The sequence below is a fragment of the Chelonoidis abingdonii genome, chromosome 16 (genome assembly GCF_003597395.2).
Source record: "Chelonoidis abingdonii isolate Lonesome George chromosome 16, CheloAbing_2.0, whole genome shotgun sequence".
Lineage (NCBI taxonomy): Eukaryota > Metazoa > Chordata > Testudines > Testudinidae > Chelonoidis > Chelonoidis abingdonii.
This window is the reverse complement of record NC_133784.1, coordinates 20,342,539-20,365,458: the sequence shown is the minus strand read 5'-3', so window position 1 is coordinate 20,365,458 and position 22,920 is coordinate 20,342,539. Positions and strand designations below refer to the sequence as shown.

The 22,920-nt window shown below is 55.2% G+C and overlaps 1 protein-coding gene across 2 annotated transcripts; it reads left to right on the top strand.

The window, feature by feature from the left end:
• The first annotated feature begins 1,707 nt into the window (after nucleotides 1–1,707).
• Nucleotides 1,708–22,920, top strand: HYAL2 (hyaluronidase 2). 2 transcript variants are annotated; one of them, XM_032799319.2, is made up of 4 exons: nucleotides 1,708–2,187; nucleotides 12,557–13,505; nucleotides 19,997–20,086; nucleotides 20,673–22,131. In XM_032799319.2, the coding sequence occupies exons 2-4, from the start codon at nucleotides 12,588–12,590 to the stop codon at nucleotides 21,000–21,002; spliced, it is 1,338 nt and encodes a 445-aa protein (XP_032655210.1). In that variant the 5' UTR covers nucleotides 1,708–2,187; nucleotides 12,557–12,587; the 3' UTR covers nucleotides 21,003–22,131. The 2 variants fall into 2 exon arrangements, with proteins under 2 accessions (XP_032655210.1, XP_074929049.1); XM_075072948.1 differs by lacking the exon at nucleotides 1,708–2,187 and adding an exon at nucleotides 8,363–8,421 and having other exon boundaries at nucleotides 20,673–22,920.

The window sequence follows — 22,920 nt, the reverse complement described above, 5'->3', positions numbered from 1 at the left end:
GTATCACGTTGTTGGTGCCTCTCTGCCAGGATCAGCCCTGGTGTCTTAGGTTTTTGTGCGTTTTTGCAGGGCATGTGTGTCCCATGATGCTTTGGGGTGCGTTTTCAGGGGGCAACAGTCCACAGGGCTTTTTGGTAGTCCTGTTAGAAAAAGGCCTGGAACTGCAGGCACGCTGGTCTCATGGGGAAGGGACCCGGCAGCTTGCCAGGCTTGGGCATGTGGCTGGACGGGATGGAGTCAGTAGGGAGCGGGTGGCTGAGTGGCTGGCAGTTTCTCTCGTAACCTACTAATAATTTCAAAGAGGAGGCCGGGCTTGACTTACACGCGGCTGCTGGCCTTCCAGTGCAGTTTGCAAGAATAACCCTCCTTGTTCCAGGACAGAGGAAGGGAGGAAGGGAAAAGAAGACAAGGGGGATGAGAGAGAGAGGGGATAGAGGGCTCCATCTTGACTCCCACCTCTGCCAGGCAACATGCCCCAAAGCACCATGGGACAGAGTGAGGGAAAGGGGTTATATGGGGATTGAGGCAAGTGTTCAGTGGGAAAGGGGAAGGAGGGGAAAGGGGAAACTGTTGCTTAGCACTAAACTGTAACTGCACCATGCTTGGGAACAAGCTAGAACTAAAGCTACAATTGCAGAGTTCCAGCAATTTTCCCTTCTCAGGCAACAAGGCCTGAGAAGACTCCCACCCCCCTGCCACTTACTGAGTCCCACGAATTCTAGGCCAGCCCGGACAAGGATCAACCCCCCTGACACCAACTCACAACAAATCCCAGGGTCCTGCAAAGTCCCTTTACAGCTTCAGTCTGGGCCCAGGAGAGTGTCATGGGGACATCTACCCGCTCCCCTCTTTCCTGGTGACTGCAGAACCTCTCTGGGGAAGCTCTGGCATGTGCTTTTGTGGGAAAGTCTTTGTGCATTTCTAATGTCTTTTATGGGTTTAGCACCCGTAAAGAAGACGGGGCACCTGCGCCATTGTGCCCTGACACATCTCCATGGCACTCCCGCCAGTGCTCCAAAAACCACCGGTCAGGGACCTTTGCACCAGCCCCAGAATGTGACTCCTGTATAGGCCCTGCACCCATGTGCAGTTCAGCTTAGGGGGCAATGGGGGCTATAGCCTCTCTGGCATTCTCTAACAGTGCAGGCTCCGATCCCCTTGCCCATAGACGGTGCTCTCCAGTCCTGCTGGAGTCAGGCAGACCCAGAAGCGGAGGAAGAACCATTCAAGCGGAGTAGAACTTTCTGACACATTGTGCTGGTACCGGACACACTCACGGAGCACAGCTGAGAGGCACTATGTCAGTCCCGGCTGTTCTGCAGTGCTACCTACAGGTTGGGAGAGGTGCACGTTGGAGCCAAGAGTCTGGAGAGCTTTTGGGTGACTCTTGTTACAGTATTTTCTTTTGGGGTGGAGCAGGTGGCGACCTCAGAACAGCAGGAACAGGATGGCCCATGCTAAGCCCCGCTCTTGCCCCCTCGGCAGGGGTTGGGGAAGCTGGGCTGATGCTTCGTGGAACAGTCAGCAGCAATCGCTATGGGTTGCAAGTGGAGGCAAATGCAGGGGAGATCCCCTGAGCCCTCGCTGACCTCTGAGCCACCCTCCCTCCAACCTTGGAGCTTGCGGAGGCCTTGTGGTTGCTGAGCAGGGACTGCACAGCTTCCCTTTCCATTTGCCAGCAGGAAATCAGGCTCAGTTCCGGGAGAAAGGCCTTCCAAGCTAGGGGGGAGTCTAGGGGGACAAAGGGGTGTGCACTGGCTAAGACACATAGGGCAGCTCCACGGGGGCAGGTGAGAACTGGGGAGCGCACAGCTCCCTCGGCTGCAGAGAGTGAGTGTGCACCTCTGGAGAGGGGGACCGAGCATAGGAGAGCTGAGAAGGAGAGAGAGACACCGGGAGAGAGAGCCACTGTCCAGCCCCGCAGGCCCTGGAATCTTAGCCCTGGGACGGCACAGCCCAGGAAGTGTCTCTGTCCAATCTGGACACTTTGGACTGTTCGGAGATCCCCTGTGGGGGTCAAAACTCTCCTCCTTGCCGGCTCCTTCGTTCATTTCTTTCTCCCTTCCTTCGCTGGGTGCAGCCATCCATGAGGGGTTTCCCCCAGTGTGGACTGATCTCTCTACCACACCCTTCCCTGCGCCAACATGGCTGCTGCCACCCGGAGCCACAGAAAGCCAAGCCAGGCAGGTGAGTCATTTTTTTATACTTGGGGAAGGCCAAGGTATGTGCTTTACCAGGAGAGAATAATGGGCTGGGATGGACCTAGCAATAGAAATGAGGTCAGGAAGAGAGTGATAAGAGCAGGGAGCTGGGATGCCTCAGTTCTCTTCCCAGCTCTGGAAGGAGAATGGGGGGTGGAAATCAGGACTCCTGGGTCCTATTCCCAGTTCTGGAAGGGAAGTGGGTGGTGGGGGATCTAACAGTGAGAATGGGGGGCAATGTGTGTCAGGACTCCTGGGGTCTATTCCCAGCTCCATCACATGCCCATTCTGATGGTGTTACCTAGTGGCTGGTGCACTGGGCTAGGCCTTGGAAGAGCTGGGTTCTAGGCCTGGCTCTGCTGCTGGCCTGCTGCCTGATCGTGTCAAGTTGCTTCCTCACTCTGTGCCTCAGTTTCCCCATCTATAAAATGGGGCTAATGCTACTGACTGGGCTCCCAGAGGGGTTCTGTGGGTAAATTAATGTCCACAAAGTGCAATGACACCCTCCAATGGGTGGTGCTAACGACACATCCAGTGTTAACCTATAGAGGGTCTGCAGGAGGCTAGCAAAGGATCTGATCCTGCCCCAGTGCCAGGCTAGGGGTAGGAGACAAGACTTAATGCACTAACGGGAGCTTGAGTGCCTTGTGAGTGCCCAGTGCCATGTGCTAGAAACACCCCGGCCAGCTGTCCCAGAAGAAGGGAATAGAACATCCAGTGACCTGCAATGTCCATTATGCTCATCTAGCTGGGCATGGGCACCTGCTCAGTGCACTGCCTCCTTCATGTTAGGTGTGCGACAGAAACCTTCCCTATATAGAATAGTCCTTGCTAGGCCCTTACACTGCTGAGGGTGAATCTGAGCCAAGGGCGTAGCTCAGGGAGTTTCATGGTAACTGTGTTTGCCAGCATATGTCCAGCATGGGCAGAAGCAGTGCCAGGCATCTCACACACCGCTCTCTGCCTCAGCCTCTGGGGTGAGCAGGGAGGTTGGCTCCGTGGCCCGGTCAGTCCTCAGCCTTTCTGCAGCGACTAAAAGCAGGTGGCCTGTTGGCATTGTGACGGGCCCATGGGACTGACACCCCACAAACTCATGTCACACAAGCCAGTGACTAGCCATCTGGTGGGGACACCCTTTGGCTGCCAATGTGCCAGTGGTTGGAACAACCAGCCCTGAGGGTCAATGAGAGGGCGGTTTGACCAACAGCGCAGCAGGTTCGGACACCATGAGGGCAGGCAAGCGAGACATTCTGAAGACAGCACTTTGCCCTGGTGGGGCTGAGGACTGCATGATGTGCAGCAAAGATCAGCTGGAGTGGAGACGCTACAGCAGCAATGCACTAGAGCTGCGTGTGACAGCATTACCCTGTGGGTGGGACGTGGTGCTGGGGAGCTGGGTTCAGGACCTGGCTCTGTCACCCACTTGCAATGTGTCTTTGGGTAACACTTAGTGCCTCACTTTCCCCATCTGTGCAATGGTGATAATGACCCCCACCTTTGCAAAGGGCTTTGTGATCTATATTGTTAGTGTGATAACATGAGACTTGGTAACTGGAAGGATACAGGGCTGTGGGTCCCAGGCACTGGTTTGTGTGTGTGTGGAGGTGGGGGTGCTCTGGTTCTGTATCCAGACCAGAGTACTCGGCAGGGACTTGCTATCTCAGTTCTCTGTATTTGGGACAAGTGGCTTATTTACAGTGTTTTCAGAGGAGGCACTGTCCAGAAAAGTGAGAGTGCTAGACACAGAGCAGTGCCCAGCCACTCCTGTGCCAATCTCTCCCAGCAGGGGGCACTGTGGGGAGGTGGCAGGAGTGTTGGCTGGTGGTGGGAGCTCCTAGCTATGCCAGCCCCTGCCTCTCCCTCTGGACTGTCAGTGAGTGTCTCATGCTTCCAGGCTGGAACACACCTGGCTTCCTGCATTTCTTCCTGGCTGTTCCTTCATCCCAGGCACATGGATTTCCTGGCCTATCAAGAAGCCGGATGGGCTTTGGGTAATCAGACGTCTCAATTTTATAGGGACAGTCCCGATTTTTGGGTCTTGTTTTTATATAGGCTCCTAGTATCCCTCCCCCCCCGTCCCGATTTTTCACACTTGCTGTCTGGTCATCCTGGATTGGCTGCGTGTATTATCTCCTCCATCAGCCCCAGCTTGAGTTGCTTTGCTTTGTTCCCAGCAAGGAGGCATGGAACGATTATCCTAAACTGCAGCCATTGCGCAGTGTTACACCCATAGGGCAGCCCCCCAGGCAGAAGGGCATCCCCTAGTGACCATCAGCCTTGGCCTCTGTAGAGACCTGGCGCAACATGGGGTGGAGGAATTTGGGGTCTGTAATGGGGTGGGTGGGGTAATGGAAAGGGGGAATTGGAGTCTGTAACAGGGGTGGGCTGAGGGAATTGGGGTTTGTAATGGGGGGTGGGCAGAGGGAATTGGGTTCTGTAATGGGGGTGGGAGAGTGAATTAGAGTCTTTATTGGGGGGAGTGTGGGAACTGGGGCCTGTAATGGGGGCTGTAGCTCTGGGCGGGGGGGGATGGGAAGTGCAGGCGTGGTTGGCATGGCTGGTGGTCTGTATCCATCCTGAATTGGCTGCCTGTGCTCATGGCTTGGGGTTGAGCTGACAAAGCCCCCAGCTCCCAGAACGTAGTCTGGTAGTCTGGCTAGTCTGATTGCTGGGAGCTGCCCCACTGCTGCCTCCTGAGCCTTTTGTGTGGAACAAAGCTCCAAGCTCCACAGCCAGCTCCTCTGGGAGCCCCCATTGTTTGGCTGGCCTGGCCCCCTGCCTCAGTCTAGCCCCAGTGTCTTTCCCTTCCCCCTCCTCGTGCTGGGAGCTCACCCCCTCCACCCCGAACTGCAGAGTCCAGCTCTCCAGGGAGCCTTTGGGCCTCACCCCCTTGCCTCTCCCTAGCGCAGGGGTATGAGGGGCTGTGATCGGATTACAGATCAGCAGCCCTTCATTTCCTCTGCCCATGGAGATCCATCTCAGCTGGGACAAAGGTGCCAGCTAATCCAGTAGCTCTCCTCCGTGTTGTTATTCCCTGGCCTTGGGCCTCACACGGTGGGCATGCGCTGCCAGGACCCCCCCACTGCTGCTCAGAGGGCATTGTTGGTACCACTTTGCCCCGATGATTCTGGCACCTGCTGTAAGGAGTGGGGCAGGAGCACTGGCTGTGGGGGGAGCTCCCAGCTATTCCAGTCCAGCCTCTCCCAGCAGGGGGTGCTGGGGCGAGGGGGCTGGAGCGCTGGCTGTGGGGGGATTTCTGAGGGGAGCGACCAGCTACTTCAGCCCCAGCCTCTCCCAGCACGGGCCACTGAGGGGAGGGGCAGGAGTGCTGGGTATGCGGGGAGACCCCAGTTACCAGGTCCACCTCTCCCAGCAGAAGCAGTAAAGAGTGGGGTGGCTGCCCATTAAGAACAGCCCTAATGTGATGCCCTGTTGTTTGTCCCTCCATTTGTGTAACCAGCGAGTAATGATGGGGTCGGAGTGGCTCCTTACCGTGTCTGTAGGGTGCGGGATGTTCTCACCCCAGCTGTCTCTAGTTGGCCTCATCCTGTTTGGTTGTTCAGATTCATGCACCCAGGAAGTTCTACCAGTAGAAGCTAAAGGAGTGAATTTAAACCACTGTAAGCCTACATGTGGACAGCTATAGGGAGCTAAGCTAAACTAGAAGCAGGCACTTCTAGACTAAGTGTATGTGGTCAAACTCCCCATGTAGAAAAGCCCTTAATCATTTTACACCCACAGTGGCTTGTAAGTGACGCACATGTGGCTGGAAAAGCAGAGCCCAGCTAGAAGCAAGCCCTGCGAGTCCAGCAGAGGAAGGAAGGGGAGGTGCCCAGGCCAGCTGGCAGTGCAAACATAAAATTGCATTGGATTGTGGGGGAATGAGACTGGGGCTGTGGTGGCAGCCCTGGAGCTCAAAGGCCTCTGGTCGGTTGCAGCCAAGATACAGCATGGGCAGTGGCAGGGCAAACAGCCTCCATATCACCCACATGCTTCAGTCCTACCCCACAGAGACCAACCTCTGTGTGAGACGGGAGTCCACCGGAGGCCAGCAAAAGCAATCAATATGTTCCATTGGACCCACCCTCACCATTGAGGGAAGTGTTACTGTAGATGGGCCCAAACCATTTGAGAACTGGGGCCTGGTCGTGTACCCTGTAACAGTGTCCCCAGTGATCTCGTCCTATTATCCCCATTTGCAGCAGCAATCCTGGATGGATCAAGAGAGATCTGCAGTGGGCAACTGAGGTCAGCCTGTGGGCTGTTTCCGTACTGCAGAGGGACCCTGTGGCTGACTCAGTTCTTGGTCTCGCTGCTGGGAGTGCCAGCAGGTTTGGTGGCACTGGGTGTCACGTAGATATTGGCCCATTTGGAAATGGACTGGGACATCCCTCCCCATCTAATTCATGGCCAACAGGCCACTGATCAGCCATCCCAAGGGAAGGCTCTTTGGTCTCTTTTGACCTGGCTGGGTTATGGAACTAGGGACCTAGAGGTGAGAGATTCCATCCCCAGAGCCATGCCAGTCCCCAGTACCATAGGTGACTGAAGGCACTTTTTGGAGGCTTTAATCAATAAGGAATCCATTTGTGCAGCACTGTCTCTTTAACCCCCATGTTCCTTGTCACAGCCCAGGGCTCCCAGAGAGGAGGGTTCAAGGAAAGCATAAAGCCATGGAGACATCCTGAGCTGACAAGCACCATTTCTGCCTCTGGTGGTGGCACTCTCAGCAGAGAGGTCTGGGACACCATGGGGTCTCAAGGCCCTTCTGGGACAGGGTTGAGGCCCGCTGGCCAGATGGTATGGGGAAAGCAGTGGCTGTTATGTAGTGAGACAGAAGCCTGATTTCCAGAGTTGAGGAAAACCCTCAACTGCAGGTGAACTCAACCAGAGCTCATCACTCAGCATCCTGCAGCTGCAGATTCCCAAGCTGGCCAGCCACCAAACTCAGACAAGTCCCATTGAACCCCTGAGCACGGTCGGCTTCTGGTATCACAAGAACATGCAAATAACCAACCTTGTGATGGGAGAAGATCCAGCCGCTTAGCCTTCTGGGTCTGAAGAGCTGGTTTTGATTGAGCTCTAGTGGCACTTTGGAGGGGTTCCAGAACGCTGTCTGGCTGGAACGTGCCAGCTATTTGGCATGCCAAGCCTTGTCCCGGCAGCCAGTTGCCAGGGCTCTGGGGGAGCCATTGAGCCCAGCAGACTGGCGGGTGCATTCTTGGGAAGGAAAATGGCCCTCCCAAGACAATGGCCATTCACTGGGGCTGACCTTGTTCCCCCAGCAGATGTTTATGTAGAGTCCATAACGAAACAACCGTTCCAAGGGATTCCCAGCTGTTGACATAACAGCTGCTTTGTGACTTGATCAGAGAGCCAGTGCTCCCAAGTCAATCCTTATACCAACTCATGGTGGGCGAGGGCAAGGCAGCAGGCATGCCTGCCCCATTGTCTGCAGCTCCTGGAGAAAAGGGGCTCTGAACATTGGAACTGCAGGGGAGTCTGGAGCTGGGGCCGGTGGCCCCCCCCCACCCCACAGCCAGCACCCTCTGCCCCGTTCCCCAAAGCGTCCCCTGCTGGGAGAGGCTGGGCCTGAAGTAACCGGGACCCCCGCAGCCAGTGTCTCGCCCACTCCCCACAGTGCCCCCTGCTGGGAGAGGCTGGGGCTGGAGTAACTGGGATCTCCCACACAGCCAGTGACCCTCCCCACTGCGCCCCCTGCGGGCAGAGACCGGCGCTGCAGCAGTTCGCCGCTCCCCTAACTACCGCCCTGGGCGGGCTCCGTTGGCCCGGCCCCTCCCCCAGACCCGCCCCGCCCCGTCACGCCCCGCCCCCTGTAGTTCAGTAGCAAGCGGCGCCGGGCATGCCGAGACAGCCGGGCTGTACCAAGTGGCTCCTGGCGGCCAGGGAGGGGGGTGAGGACTAGGGCATATAAAAATAACAGTCTCCGTTGCCACGGAGCGTTACAAACGGCGCAGAGCGAGTCAGGAGCCACAGGACTTACGTCCCGCTTCTGGCCGGCCGGCAGCGCGCTGAGCCAGTTCCTCCCTAGAGCCGGGAGGCGGGGGCCCGTCGGGGATCTTCCCTCCCCTCCAGCTCGCATTGGGCCGCTCCAGCCTTTGGGCTTTTAAAGGGGCTGCCGAGGCCGGCAGCGCCGAGCGGGGCGGTGCTGGGCTCGTGGTCTTTAAGAGCAGGTTGGTTGGGGGGGGCTGAGCCGCAGGTGAGTGCGCGCCCGGAGCGCAGGGGACTGTTGGGGCTGGGCCGGCCGGGACTGGGCGGGCACGGAACTTTCCCAGCTGCCGGGAGTGGGGCAGGAGGCAGCAGCGCCGGGGGCGTGGGGCTCTCCCACTGGCTCTGGTTCCAGCGCGGGGGCTGCCGACCCCCCTGCGGCCCGGCGAGCGGCCCGCTCTGGAGCGGAGCTCTGGGTGGCCGGGAAGCGTCCCCTGTTCCGCGCCTTGTCCTGCCCCGCCGCCCCGCTCCAGGAACTTGCGGTCTGGATCCCGGCGTGCGGCTTGGCTGGGGGTCTGGCGGGGGGCGACGGGCAGCCCACTCCCTCCCCCTTGCCGGGGGAGCTGGTCACTCTGGGGAGCCCCGGCTCTGTCCCGGACGCGCCGCTGCTCGGGTTCCCTCTCCCGGCTCTGCGCCGTGCTGTGATTTGTGCCGCTAGCTGCCGGCCGGGCTGAGAGCGGATCTGTTCTCGCTGCAGCACAGCTCCTTGGGGCGGCTTTGTGCGAGCCCTTGCTCTGCTGACACCCACATTTTTCCCTCGCCCGGCCCCTTTGCTATTTGATCTCGGGCTCTTGCTTCTCGCCGATCGCTTGGCCTCGCAGGCTATTGCAATGGAAAGAAGTTCGCACTGCCCCGCAGCTCGCGCGAAGCCTGTTGCTCCGTGCGCGGAGTTGCCGAACAAAAGGTGGCCTCGCTGGCACGCCCCGGCGGAGCTGAGGCGGGGGTCTGGGGGGGGTCGCACGAGGGCGCAGCCCGGGAGGAGGGAGGGATCGGTCTGGAACAAAACTTGTCCGACCCACCGAGTGCGCTGATAAGCGAAGGCCCGCACATTCCTCGGATGTTTCAAGGCTTCAGCTTCCGGCGTGGGGCCCGATCCTTCCGATTTACAGCCAGTCTCAGTCCGGAGTGACTCGATTCGAATAGTCGGCGCAATGTGTGGGAGAGATCGGAACCAGGCCCTGCATTGCAAGCTCCCTTCCAGGGAGGTTATGTGCCTGCTGTATGATGGGGCCTGGCTCTTGCTGGTGGGACTGTCAAGAAAGCTATGTTGGAATCGTACTGTTGGAGCTGAGCTGTGGAGCAGGCCCTTTGCAGGGGTTGGGGAGGCTGCTCAGCCTACTGTGCTGACAGACTTGGGTCTGAGACTGCTCCTGGCCCGGTGCAGGTGCTGGAGGATTTTTGTGGCTGGAAGCTTCCCCTCCTAAGGGCGAGTCTCTGCTGCCCATTGTCACAGTTAGCAGTGACCCCATAACAGCTAGTAATTTTAGAATAGCTGGCAACCATTAGGGGAAATTGGACACCTCAGGGACACAGTAGTCTGAACTTTTGGACTGTCCTCCCTTATTAGTCTTGAGGTAGTTGAAGCTGGTCCTAAGCTGGTTTTTGCTGAGCAGATTGCAGAAGTGCAGGGTTTGCTAACCACCAATCAAATGCTAACACGACCGAAGCTTGTGTGTGAGTGTGTATAAAAAATTCTTGTTTTTTGTATGGAGTAGAGTGTTTTTGTACGAAGTTAGAGAACTCTCCTTTTTTCTGCAGAATAAAGCAACCTTTCCTTATCCCTGTCTGGCTGTCATTGGCTCTCAGCTAGGCGGACCTGACATTTTGGTAACGGTTTCTGGCATCCCCAGATGGGAGCCTCCTAGCTCGGACATCGGACTCTGGATGGCTGCGATGAACTAGGAGTGGCGCCACCAGGGTGCTTAGCCCCTCTTCCTCACTCCGCCACGGCCCCTGGGGTTCGTGCTCCGATAAGGTGAGCCCTAATAGGATAAGGAAACACTTCCTGGGTTCTAGTTATATTCTGGTTAGCTGGTTACTGTATTTCTGTCTTATACCTTTGGGTGTTAGGTGTGTGGGCAGGACTGAGCTGCTTGTTCATAAATCCTCAGGGTGGAAGCCATAGTGTGCAAGGAAGCCCTGAGGTCGTATTAAAATCCTTCTGTTCTATCCCCTGTAGCAGTCAGTGTAAGCAGAGATTGCTGGCTTGGATTTTTTTAGATTAGACCATTATTCCTTCCTTCTTTCTGTTTACTTCTCTATATGAGTGCCAGAAGAGGGATGGGTGGGTCTCAGCGGAAACCCTCTAAGGATAGCCCTTTAGATTACATGTTAAATGAATGGCCTTTACCCAGTGTTCAGAAAGGAATGTCAAAGAGGCGTTTATTGCAGCTTTGTACTCAGGATTGGCCAGCCCTGGGAACCGATTGGCCTGAGTTTGGGTCTTTTGACACTCTGACTCACTTAACTCCTCTGTGCCTGGTGCTTGAAAACCAGGCACCGGGACAAATGGATTATTGGTTCTTGTGGGACGTCGCTTTAAGAAAATACAGATTCAAGCCCCTCTATACCCAAAACCTTCTGCTCCTAAAGAGGTCGATTTTTGGGAAGAAAATCCCCGCATATACTGTCCTCGACCTCGGCCACTGAGTAGCAGGAAGCTCCCTCACCCTTTATTTACAAAGCCCCAGTCTGTATTTTATTTGTGGCCATAATGCTTATAAAGCTCTCCTGCCAGGTTGGCATGGCCGGTGTGGTGTGGCCAGAGTATTACCAGACGTTCAAGTAAACACCACACTGGACTCAAGCCAAATTCTCAACCTGGGGACTTATTCTCACAAGCTCTTCACACCCTTGAAAGGGGCTCGGGTTAAACATGTCGAAAACCCCCTAGTAATCAGGCAAACAGGATTTAATTCCTTTATACGGGGGCTAATTCCTGGACTGGGGGTGGCAGAGCTGGAAAGGGCGGTGGTAAACATTTCTGCAGAACTTGAAAAAGCAGCTAATGCTTCCTTGGATGCGTTCCAAAAGTTACAACGAGAAATTGATGACATAGCAGAAGTAACACTGCAAAATAGGCGTGTGCTAGATGCCATGAATGCTGAAGTAGCGGGGGCCTGTGCTTGCATTGGGGAAAGATGCTGTTTTTATATTAATGGCTCTGGTTTAATTGAGGAGGATTTGCAGGCCATCAAGGATGCAGCTGTTGTTTTCCACACTGTATCTCTTGATCATACCCTTAATTTTGACGACTTCCTCCCTGACCTTGGGTCATGGTTTACTGGCCTTTTCCGTAAAATTGTCAAATGGATTCTTTTCTTTCTTTTCTTTCTCTGTGTCGTTTGGGTAATGTTGCAATGTGCAAAATGTTTGTGTAGTGCTGTTACTAAGGGCTCTACTGTCTGTAGGAAAACGCAATATTTCTCCCTCCAGCTTGATCACAAATTGTGTAACGGGCCCGACAATTTGGATTATCAGGCCCGAAGTGGGGACTGTGACAGTCAGCAGTGACTCCTTAACAGCTAGTGGTTTTATAATAGCTGGCAACCATAAGGGGAGATTGGATACCTCACGGAGATAGTAGTCTGAACTTTTGAACTGTCTTCCCTTATTAGTCTTGAGGTAGTTGAAGCTGGTCCTAAGCTGGTTTTTGCTGAGCAGATTGCAGAAGTGCAGAGTTTGCTAACCACGAATCAAATGCTGACATGACCGAAGCCTGTGTGTGTGTGTATAAAAGATTCTTGTTTTTTGTATGGAGGAGAGTGTTTGTTTTTTGTACGAAGGTAGAGAACTCTCCTTTTTTCTGCAGAATAAAGCAACCTTTCCTTATCCTTGTCTGGCCGTCATTGGCTCTCACCTAGGCGGACCCAACATTTCGGTAACACCATCAAGTCGTACTGGGCTCAGGTGGGTTGTGGCAGGTCAGGACCGAAGTGCCTTGGCAGAGCAGGACAGGAAGGCTGATCTGGGGTCTGAGATGCTAGCCTGCAATGCAGGAGATCTTGGTTCAGTTCCCAGCTCCACTGCAGGCATTCTGTATGGCCTCAGGTCAGTCACTTGAGCTCTGTGCCTCAGTTTCCCTTCAGCAAAGTGGAAAAGTATTCTCCCCAGTTCAGAGCAGAGATGCACTGACGTTTGTGAGGTGCTCACATGGGGGCCAGTGGCAGACCATTTGAATACCTCAATGTTTTGGAGGGGCATTGGCAAAGCTGGGTTTGTGGGGTTGAGATAGTAGGGGGGCTTTGGGGCATTGGCAGAACTGGGAGAAGCCTGCAAAGCTCTACTGCTAGTGGGATGGGGGAGTGCCTTTTGCTCTACCCTCTTACAGTCTTGTTCCCCTGCAGGCTGTGACCTGAAGCCGCCCAGTGAGAGAGAATGCGGGGAGGCTCTGTGCTGGCAGTGCCATGGCTCCTGGTCCTTGCTGTCATCGGCGTCCGTGGGCAGGATGAGAAGCCAACCTTTGCCCCCCTTTTCACCCAGAAGCCCTTCATTGTGGCCTGGAATGCGCCCACCCAGGACTGCAAGCCCCGCTTCCAGGTCCAGCTGGACTTCAGCCTCTTTGACCTGGATGCCTCGCCCAATGAGGGCTTTGTAGACCAGAAGCTCACCATCTTCTGCAAGGAGCGCCTGGGCCTCTACCCCTACTACGATGAGCAGCAGGTGGCTGTGAATGGAGGTGTCCCCCAGAACAGCAGCCTACAGGAGCACCTGGACCAGCTCCAGGAAGGAATCTGGAGGTACATCCGCTCTGAGGCCAAGGAAGGGCTGGCTGTCATCGACTGGGAGGAATGGCAGCCCATCTGGGTCCGCAACAAAGACATCTACCGGCAGAACTCCCGCCAGCTGGTGCTGTCGCAACACCCCGACTGGCAGGAGGACATGGTGAACAAGGAGGCCCAGTACGAGTTTGAGAGCTCGGCCCAGAGATTCATGCTTCACACCCTGCAGCATGCCAAGAGCTATCGGCCCAAGCAGCTGTGGGGTTACTACCTCTTCCCGGACTGCTACAACCGTGACTACAGCAAGAATCCAGACAGCTACACGGGCCACTGCCCTGACATGGAGGAGACACGCAATGACCGGCTGTCCTGGCTCTGGAAGGAGAGCACAGCCCTCTACCCCTCCATCTACCTAGACCAGATCCTGGCCTCCTCTGAGAACGGCCGCAAGTTCGTGCGCTCACGGGTCATGGAGGCCTTGCGGATCTCCCACCAGCACCATGACGGCTACTCGCTGCCAGTCTTCGTCTACACCAGGCCCACCTACAGCCACAAGCTGGACGTCCTGAGCAGTGTAAGGTGGTGCCCGCGCCCCAGGGATAGACCCATTTCTGCCAGAGACGTTGGGGCTAGAACCAGGGGTGAAAGTAGAAATAGGGACTTACCGGTATAGGGCTGGGCTGAGTTGGGGCCAGCTCTGGCCCCCAGAAGGGGAGGGGATGGGGGGTGGCATTAGAGCCAGCCCCAGCCTACCCTGTACAGGTCAGTGGCCTCCCCCTCCCCCGCTGGGGTAGCAGCAGCAGCCGGGGGCTCCGGCAGCAGTTTAAAGGGCCCAGGGCTTGGCTGCTGCTACCAACCCCGGCCCTTTAAACTGCTGCCGAACCCCCCGGCTGCTGCTGCTACCCCAAGGCTTTGGCAGCAGGGCTCTGGGGGCTATTTAAAGGGCCCAGGGGTCCCCTGCCTCTAGCGCTCTGGGCCCTTTAAATAGCTGCCGGAGCAGCGGTGGGGCTCTGGTGGTTATATAAAGGGCCCAGGGCAGTAGAGGCAGCGGGAGCCCCAGCCCTTTAAATAACCCTCAGAGCCCTGCTGCCGCTACCCCAGGGCTCCAGGAGCAGGGCTCTGGTGGCAATTTAAAGGGCCTGGGTCTCCAGCCGGTGCTGGGAGCCCCAGGCCCTTTAATTGCTGTCTGGAGAAGCCAGCTCAGCATGGCGTACTGGCTTTTACTGGTATGCTGTGCCGGGGCGTACCGGCTTACTTTCACTGACTCTGCCTAGAACCCTGCTTCTTCCTGGGCCTCTGGCTCTCTGGTTCTGGGAGAGGGTAGTGGGTGGTGTCACCACTAGGGGGCAGTGTGATCACACATCCTCCCAGCATATTACAGCAAAGGCTCCAGAACATACCAAGAGGACAGACTTTGCACAGTCTTTTCCAGGCCCCGTGTGATCTCCACCAGGGAGGGCAGGAGGAACTGATTCTTCCCACCATCCAAGGCTTTAAACACCAGCTCCTCAAATTCAACCCCAGCTGTGCCCTTCCTGCATTGTCATGGGCTTGTGGTGCTTTATGGAGTAGAGCAGGGTCCCAGTCCTGCTTGTCCCTCTGCATCTGAGCTGACTTGCCAGCGGCCCTGTTGCTTGTGCTGCCTGGGCATAGGGCTCTTGCATGGTGGTAGCCAAGGGAGCTGAGACAGGGCAGCTCTATGGCCTTCCTGGCAGGTTGGGGTGGAGGAGAGAAGGATGGGCAGTGGAGAGGGGGTGGGGGGAATCTTCCTGTGTTAGTCAGGTGGGTCTGTGAGATTGAATTCCAGCTCCCTGGTCCCGTCCAGCGTTGCCATGGCTGAGGATGAGTTCCTGACCTTACCATGCCCCTCCTGGCAAGGGGAGTGCAGCTGTTGAAATGGGAGCTGTGGCCCTGCTGCTGTGCAGGCTAACCGCACATTGACAGCCATGACTTCCCCTTTCTGGATCCCATCCCGCAGGGCCCAGCTTCATGCGGCAGCTGGAAGAAGAGCATGGCCTCAAGAGCCAGGACTCCTGGGTTCCATTCCTGGCCCTCCTTCTTGAGCACAGGGAAATCACTTAGAGTCAGATTTTCTCAAGGGCTCAGCTGAAAATCTGGTGCCTGAGCTCCTGGACTCCAGGTGCGGCATGGGGGAAGGGTCCCATGTTGGGGGAGCCGTATGGAGCTGTGGTGGGGTGCAGAATCTGTAATGATCACATCTTGAACTATGCCCCCGTTAGTCAACCCCTCTGCCCAATGTGGAAGGTCCATGCTGCCATAGGATGCCCTCTGCGGTGCGAAGCATTTCCATTGAGAAGTCTGTTTCCTGGTGTCCTGGGGTGTGACGGTCCCCACAAGGGCTTGTGGGGGCAACATGATGGGCAGGAAGGTGGCTGTGATGGGGAGAGAAAAGGCAAGAGTGGGAGGGTAGTGCTGGTACCATTGTTCTGGCCCATGCATGTCTGGCACTTAATGGGAGGGCCTGCAGATACATTAAGCCATTCTTGAGTAAGAAGCCATTGCGGTCTCTTCCTGTGGGGTAGGGGTGTGTTGGAGTTGTGAGCGGCCAGGCAGAGGCCAGTACCTGCCACAGGAGGGTGCCCCATTGTCCTGGGTGGGGCTTCAAGTCATGCTGGTGGGGTGACGGGGGGGAGTGTTAGATCTCGGGGACTCCATGTTGCCAGCCCTATATGGGAATTGAGCGTGGGCTCCGTGGGCCAGGAGAGCAGCTCCGTCAACCTCCCTGTTGATGGGGGAAGGCTATGCCCTGGGTGTGCTCCTCCAGCAGACCATAGAGGAGCCTCGGGTGTTAGGAGGTGGTGGATGGGCAAGGCAGGCACCCAGCTCCCTGGCAGCAATGGTGCAGGGGTAGGAGGCAACAGAATCTCATTTTCTAACTGAGGATGTAGCATGGGGGATGTGGGGTCTCCCAGCCATTTAGTATAAAGGGCCCCCTTGTAACAGAGAGCCCATGTGAATGGGCTCAGGTCTGAGACCTGCTCCACTCTGTGCTTCCACCCTGCAGGCACAGGGGGAGGAAGCTGAGCCAAGCCCTGTGGGACACCTCTCGGGACAGAGGCTCTGCGGGATGTTTGGCTGCTGATATGGGGCTGAAAGGGCCACTGAGGCCCAAAGCACCACAGGGATCCTAGCGGCTGCATCCATTAGCCCATCTATAGTGCCCAGCATGCCAGCTCTGCTGTGCACAGTGCCCCCTGTCAGTGACTGAGTAGTAGTCCAGTGGGCCCTGCACACAGCCAGCTGCTGGCATGGCTAAGGCTGCAAAGCCATCTCTCTGGGGCGGGCTGGGAGTCAGAGGTTCTCGGGGTCCCCACGTTGTCCTGCCCAGCTGGGTGGCTCCTAGCTGCATGGGAGGGGGGCCTTTCCACCCCAGCCTTCTGGGCATTTTGAGGGGGTAGAGATGAGTGGGAGGACATAAGTGACCCCAGCTGGGCAGATTTCGCCCCCCGCCTTGGTGTTTGTGTTCTCCTTTTCTGCTGTCTGCCAGGGCAGCACATGCCTAAATGCTTCCTTATGTGTCCTCCTGAGTGCAGCTCCTGGCTGGGAACACTTCCCACTGGAAGCGCTCCGGGGGTGGAGGGGTCCGGGGGGGTGGGATGGGACGGGCGCGGGGTCTCTGTGGGTGGCAGGCTGCTTCTATCTAGTGGCTAGAAGAATAGACTGCGAGCCAGGACTCCTCAGCTCTATTCTCAATGCTGGTTCTTAAATTTTCTGACCTTGAGTAAATCCTCTCCTGTCCCTCAGTTTCCATTTCTGTTACATGGGCACACTAGTCCTCATGGAGGCAATGAGAGGGTTAATTATGAGACACTGGATGCTGGTATTTGACAAGTGCCCTAGTGATAGCTTAGGCATAGCACTGGCATGGAGCAGGACAGCCGGCTGCTGGCCATTCTCATAAGGAAACGAGGGAAATGGGGTCTAGATAGCATTACGGTAAAGTGGATGCGCAACTGGCTGAAAGATGGTATTTCACAGTTAGCTGGCAGACTGGGAGAGTGCATCTAGTGAGGTCCTGCAGGGATCAGTCCTGAGTCCAGTGCTAGTCAGTATTTTCATTAATGACTTGGATGATGGAGTGGGGAGTTTGCCTATAAGAATATATAGGGGACACCAAGCTGGGAGGTGTTGCGAGCCCTGTGGAGGGCAGGATTAGAGTTCAAAAGGGCCTTGACAAATTGAGAATTGGTTTGAAATCAACAAGATGAACTTCAGTAAAGACAAGTGCAATGTACTACATTTAGGAACCAAAAATCAAATGCGCAGCTTCAAAATGGGGACTAACTGGCTAGGTGGTGGTGCTGCTGCTGCAAAGGGTCTGGGGGTTAGAGTGGATCAAACTGATGTGGCAGAGTTGCCCCCCCTTCCCCAAAGAGGCTAATTTCATTCTGGGATGTTTTTTAATCGAGTGTCATGTGGGAGGACGTTGTCCTGCTCAGCATGGATGAGGCCTCAGCTGGAGGGCTGGGTCCAGTTCTGGGCACCACACTTCAGAAAGATGTGGACAAATTGGAGAGAGTCCAGAGAAGAGCAGCAAAAATGATCCAAGGTTTAGAAAACCTGATCTATGAGGGCAGGTTAAAAAATTGGGGCATGTTTAGTCTTGAGAAGACTGGGGGCAGGGGGAAACCTGATACCAGTCTTCAAATATGTTAAGGGCTCTTATGAAGAGAATGGTGATTGAGTGTTCTCTATAGCCACTGACAGTAGGATAAAGACTAATAGCCTCCAAGGGAGGTTGTGGAATTCCTGTCACTGGAGGTTTTTAAGAACAAGTCTGACAAACCTCTGTCAGGGCTGCTGTAGGGTTTCTTGGTCCTGCCTCAGCGCAGGGGGCTGGACTTGATGGCTTCCTTGGCAGCAATTCTGCGGCGGGTGTGTGTGTGTGTCCTGAATCTTCTGGGTGGCTCTGCCTGGATGCGGTGCCCTGCACTGCCTCTGGAGACAGGTGGGGTACAATGCTGCAAGAGCAAGGTGAGTTCTCAACCCCGCTTGATAGCAGGTGGTAGGGCTCAGACGTCAGCCCTGGGGTAGTTGGACAGCAGGCTCCAGTGCGGGCCTTCAGGAATCTGGCCATGGGACTGCATGTGCCAACCCTCGGCTCTGGCCATGTGGCCCTGGCTTTGGGCTCTGGTCCCGGGTTCCAGCAGCAGAGCCGGCCCTTGGTGCTGACCTCTAGCCCCTGCTGTGCGGCAGCAGGCTCCGACCCCCAGCTTCAGATGCACAGCCCCTGGCTCTGACCATGCAGCCGTGGGCACTGAACCCCAGCTCCAGCTATGCAGGCTCAGCAGCCCCTTCCAGCACTGGCTTTGGGCCCCTGCTGTCTCCCCTGGTCCTACATCCATGGCCTCAGGCCCTCGCTACCTCCTCCTCTGACCCCCCCCCCATCCCCATCCAGGCCTTAATTTGTCCTGGGGCTTTGCTGAGAATAGTGATATTAACAAACATGCAGGTATCACTTTTCCCAGCAGACCTATCACCGCCTCCCAGCTAGCTACCAAGTGTGCTGTGAAAAGTGATATTAACCAACATACAAATATCACTTTTCACAGCACTATTTTTTATTGTCTGTACCAAAAACCACATACACATAGATGTGGATATTTTTCTTTTTCCTAAAGTTAATTAAGTATTTTAGGAAAAAGTGTCAGTCTGGCACTAGCAACAGTTGGTGGTCACACTCCAAAGCCACCAAAACTTTTGTTGAGAACCCCATGCACTAACGTCTCAGTGCTGAAGAGCTGGCTCCGTTTGGATTAATGTGATATGAAGGGACATTAATAGGCTACAACCCCTTTATGAGACTCGGATAGCAGGGGGCTGCTGTGGGTCATGATTGAGGGGCATTGTCAGGGCTGTGTGGGGTGAGCCTGGGGCAGGGATAACAGGGGCTGTGGGTTGGGATTGAAGGGCACTGGCAGAGCTGTGTGCAGGGAGCCCAGGTCTGGGATCTCGGGGGGCTGCAGCAGCCAGTTATGTGGGCAAGGCCATGTGTGGGATGGCTGCTCAGAGCCTGGTTCTCAGTAGCTGCGCCAGTCCCACTTGCTAGACGAGTTAATCCTGCAGCTGCCCACCCCCATCCCAGGCAGGAGCTATGCTGCATGCAGGCTGTGCCACCCACCTCTGGCACCCTCAGTGCAGCTCCCTAGCTGCTGGTGGCTCCCTCCTTCCTGCCTGTCAGTGCTTGTTCCATCAGGCCACCTGCTGTCTCAGCAGCCCTGGTGGCTAGGCCCAGCCCAGGAACATACATGCTGGCCTGGAGCAAGGAAGGGAGGGGCAGGAATGTGAGGAGCATGGAGTGGGGCTCCACCCCCACCCCTTCACAAAGTGTGTGCCACTAGGCTGGGTGCAGCCCTGGGATAGCTCATATCTCAGTAACTGGCAACCTTTCACCCCCAGCTGCTTCATGGACTGTAAGGGGGGAGGTTGGGACTGCTCTCCCTGGTGCCAGAAAGGCAGCCCTCTCTGGGGTGGAGCACAGCAGCTGTTCTAACAGCACCTAGCAACAGTGTGGGGCACATAATGGCGAATCTCCCAGGCAGCTGGACTGGGGAAGAGATGGGAGAGCAATGAGGGAGGTGCAGTGTAGGGTGCTGGGATTTGGACAGCAGAATTGGGTGTGTTTGAGGGGGTAGCAGGAAAAATACACTGGATCTTTAATGGCCTCAGGTGGCAAGTTAGCATGCCCAAAAGCACCTGCCTCTAACACTACAGCAGGGCACTAGCACCACCCAGGAGGCCTCCTGGCCAGGCCCAGCCCTACTCAGAGACTAGCAGAGAGCTCACATCTGACACAGCCACCTGGAGTGTGAGCGCGTATGGGCGCACACACGCACCCTCCACTCCACCCCCACCCCCCCCAACCAGGAGTTGACTACTATGGCACTGCCCTCCCACGTGATCCTGATCCTCCTGCCCCTGGAGTATCCAGGTGAATGCAATAGATTAGAGTTTGCAGGTTGGTTTGGGGAGCTGCACCTGCCTACCTCCTGCTGCAAGTTTCCACCCTAACCATTGACCCTGTCCTGGATTCCTCCCTGGCAGATGGACCTGGTCTCCACCATTGGCGAGAGCGCTGCCCTGGGGGCAGCCGGTGCCATCTTCTGGGGTGATGCAGACTACACCAAGAGCCAGGTGAGTACTGGGGGAGGACAGCGCCCCCTCTGCTCGCAGCAGGGAAGCATCCGCCTGCCATCTTGAGCTCTGGTATCGAGCATGGGGACCGCCTCTCAACAGGCCTGCTCCTGCCTCCTATGGAGTCAAAGACTGAAACAGGATTGGGCCTGGTGCCCTGCTGGCATCTGCCTACTGCAGCTTGTGCTGTGAATGAGCCAGGGCTGGCCACAGCACGTGTTGTGGCCTTGCTGATGCTCTGGTCTGTGCCCGCGAGGTCTGAGCATTCCATGGTGCCTGACCCAGTGCAATCAGTGGGGCAGAGAAAGCTGCCAGTCTTCTTGGGGCCCTGCTGATCCTGGCCTGCTTGGCATTTCTGCCTCCTGGCTTGGCCTGGGTGTAGGGAAGTGCCACCCCCTGCATGCAGCAATAGTGCTGCCAGCCCCTGGGGATCTGAAGGCATGTGAAGGAACAGTGCTAGCGCCTGGCAGTGCTATTGGTATGCCCCGGTGGGCTTGAACTGTTCCTGGGTTCCTAGCAGGACCTGCCATGACAGTCGGTCCACAGCTGCCCTCTGGCTCTCGCTCACCCCTCATTCCCTTCCCAGAACACCTGCCGGACCCTCAAGGCCTACCTGGAGGAAGAGCTGGGTCACTACATCGTCAACGTCACCACGGCGGCTCAGCGTTGCAGCCAGGCACTGTGCCAGGGCTGGGGGCGCTGCCTGCGCCGGTACAGCACCGCCAATGTCTTCCTCCACCTCAACCCGCTCAGCTTCTTGATCCTGCGCCGGGGTGAGGCAGACGGGCAGCAGCCAATGCTGCGGGTGGAGGGGGAGCTGTCTGCCGCCGACACCGCCTACCTACGGACCCACTTCCGGTGCCAGTGTTACCAGGGCTGGAGTGGGGACGCTTGTGAGTGGCAGCTGAGCACATAGAACAGTGGAGCCTGCCCGACCTGTGCCACTCTGGGACTCCTGGTGCTGGGGTTCCTGGCCCACTTGGACTAACTTGGTCCCTTACTGGGGTCCTCATGGCAGTAGACAGTCTCCTGGTGCTTAGCATGGCAGAGGCATGGGTGCAATAGCTGGCACTTGTAGCCAGAGCCTGGTGTGCCCCTCTGTGGGGCAGACAGACTTAGAACCCAGGAGCCTTTTGTATTTCATTTAGTACCGATGTAGTGGATCTATTGGAGGTGGCCCTCTGCCACGGCTGAGGGGGCAAGAGGCCCCTCCAGCGCTCCCTGTTGGCCATCAGAGTGCCTGCAGCTGTGAGGTGGGGGGGTGTTCTTGGGCAGTGATGCAGGGGTAGTGCGCAGCCTGCAGCTGGGAGCAGGGCTGGATTTAGGAAGTGCGGGGCCCAATTTGAACAGTTTTGACGGGGCTCCGGCAGGGATGACTAAAAAAACCACCTTTCATTTCTTCCATGTATTATTTACTTTCCATGATTATATACATAATAATAGAATTATATATTACATACATGACATCATATATTATAAATATCAAGTTCATTAAGAGGAGCTTTATTGTACACCTCAGCTATATGTTTTTAAAACTTTATCTTCCTCGCTTTTTGTTTGACAATCTTTCAGTATATTGCCTAACTAGGCTGTTCATTACTTTGCATTCAATTGACAGATTGCCAAATTGTTTAATTGGTCTTCTTGCATTGTTGATCACAGACATGTTTTAATTAGATTTAGCTTCGAGAAACTCCTCTTTCCTGAGGCTACAGTTACCAGAATAGTCAGGAAGATTCGAATGGCTATAAATAAATTTGGGAATGCTGTTGATCGGTTATTTATGTGCAAGAAATTGAAGGATTTTTAGGGGGTTTCTACAGTCGGACAAAATAATTGGCTTTAATGCTTCCAGTTCTTCACAAAGCATGTAGCCACTTATGTCAACTGATTTTACAGTTGAAACTTGTGCGTTTTCCTGCATTAGTTTCACGTCTGTCAATGCACGTTCCAGATCTGCAGCAGATTTTCATACGGTGTCCTTGGGAAGATTTCTGAGTTTGCATAAAAATCCAGATAAACTCTCATGCTTTTGTAACTGTTCAGACCTTGGTTCAAGTGACTGTAAAGCGTTGTCTAACACTTAATTGAAGCATTGCACTCTGTAAGCTTCTTTTGGATCAGAAAAAGGCTCGTCTGCAGACTCATACTCAAACTGTTTTTTGGTTTGCACAAACCTTTAGTCTGGAATACTGGAGTCACATCTAGATCTTTGGCAAGTTCATTGGCACCAGTTAACACTTCTTGAAAACCCTTCTCTCTGTACATTTTTAACCAATTACAAAGCTTTTTAAACGAAGAAATTCCTGCAGAAATATCCATTGTATCCTCTGCAGCTGTTTGCTCACAAAATTCACTTGAAAAAGTAAATCATGCCAGAAAACTAGTGAAACCAGAAACTTATAATCCTTTTATTTGAATAGCCAGCGATTCGGCTTCATTTTTTGCTTGAGCATCATCAGTTGTTTGCTACTTCTATGAGTGCATCATAAAACTCTCCTGCTTGGTACTGCAGAGCTTTGACGCTTTGCATTCTACATTCCCATCGTGTTTCGCAGAGAGGCTTTACGAAAGGCCAGTAACATGTTCTCTAAAAATAGTCCATCTTTTAGTAGATGCAGAAAAAAGGACGTAAATACGCTGCAAGACTCCAAAGAAACTCATTGCATCTGGACGTGTTTTGGCCATGTCTCCCAAAATGAGATTATAGTTGTGACATGCACATGGTGTAAAAAAAAAAAAGCTCTTGGGTTTGTTTTCAAAAGTCGTGCTTGTACACCTGATATGTTTCCCTTCATATTTGCACCATTGTCATAGCCCTGCCCATGGATATT

What these genes read in the sequence shown, in the direction of transcription:
- HYAL2 (XM_075072948.1), top strand. Translation starts at nt 12,588, where the DNA reads ATGCGGGGAGGCTCTGTGCTGGCAGTGCCATGGCTCCTGGTCCTTGCT. An exon ending in AGCTGGACGTCCTGAGCAGT is followed by an intron (nt 13,506 to 19,996) that starts GTAAGGTGGTGC and finishes CCTCCCTGGCAG; the next exon opens with ATGGACCTGGTCTCCACCAT. An exon ending in CAGACTACACCAAGAGCCAG is followed by an intron (nt 20,087 to 20,672) that starts GTGAGTACTGGG and finishes TTCCCTTCCCAG; the next exon opens with AACACCTGCCGGACCCTCAA.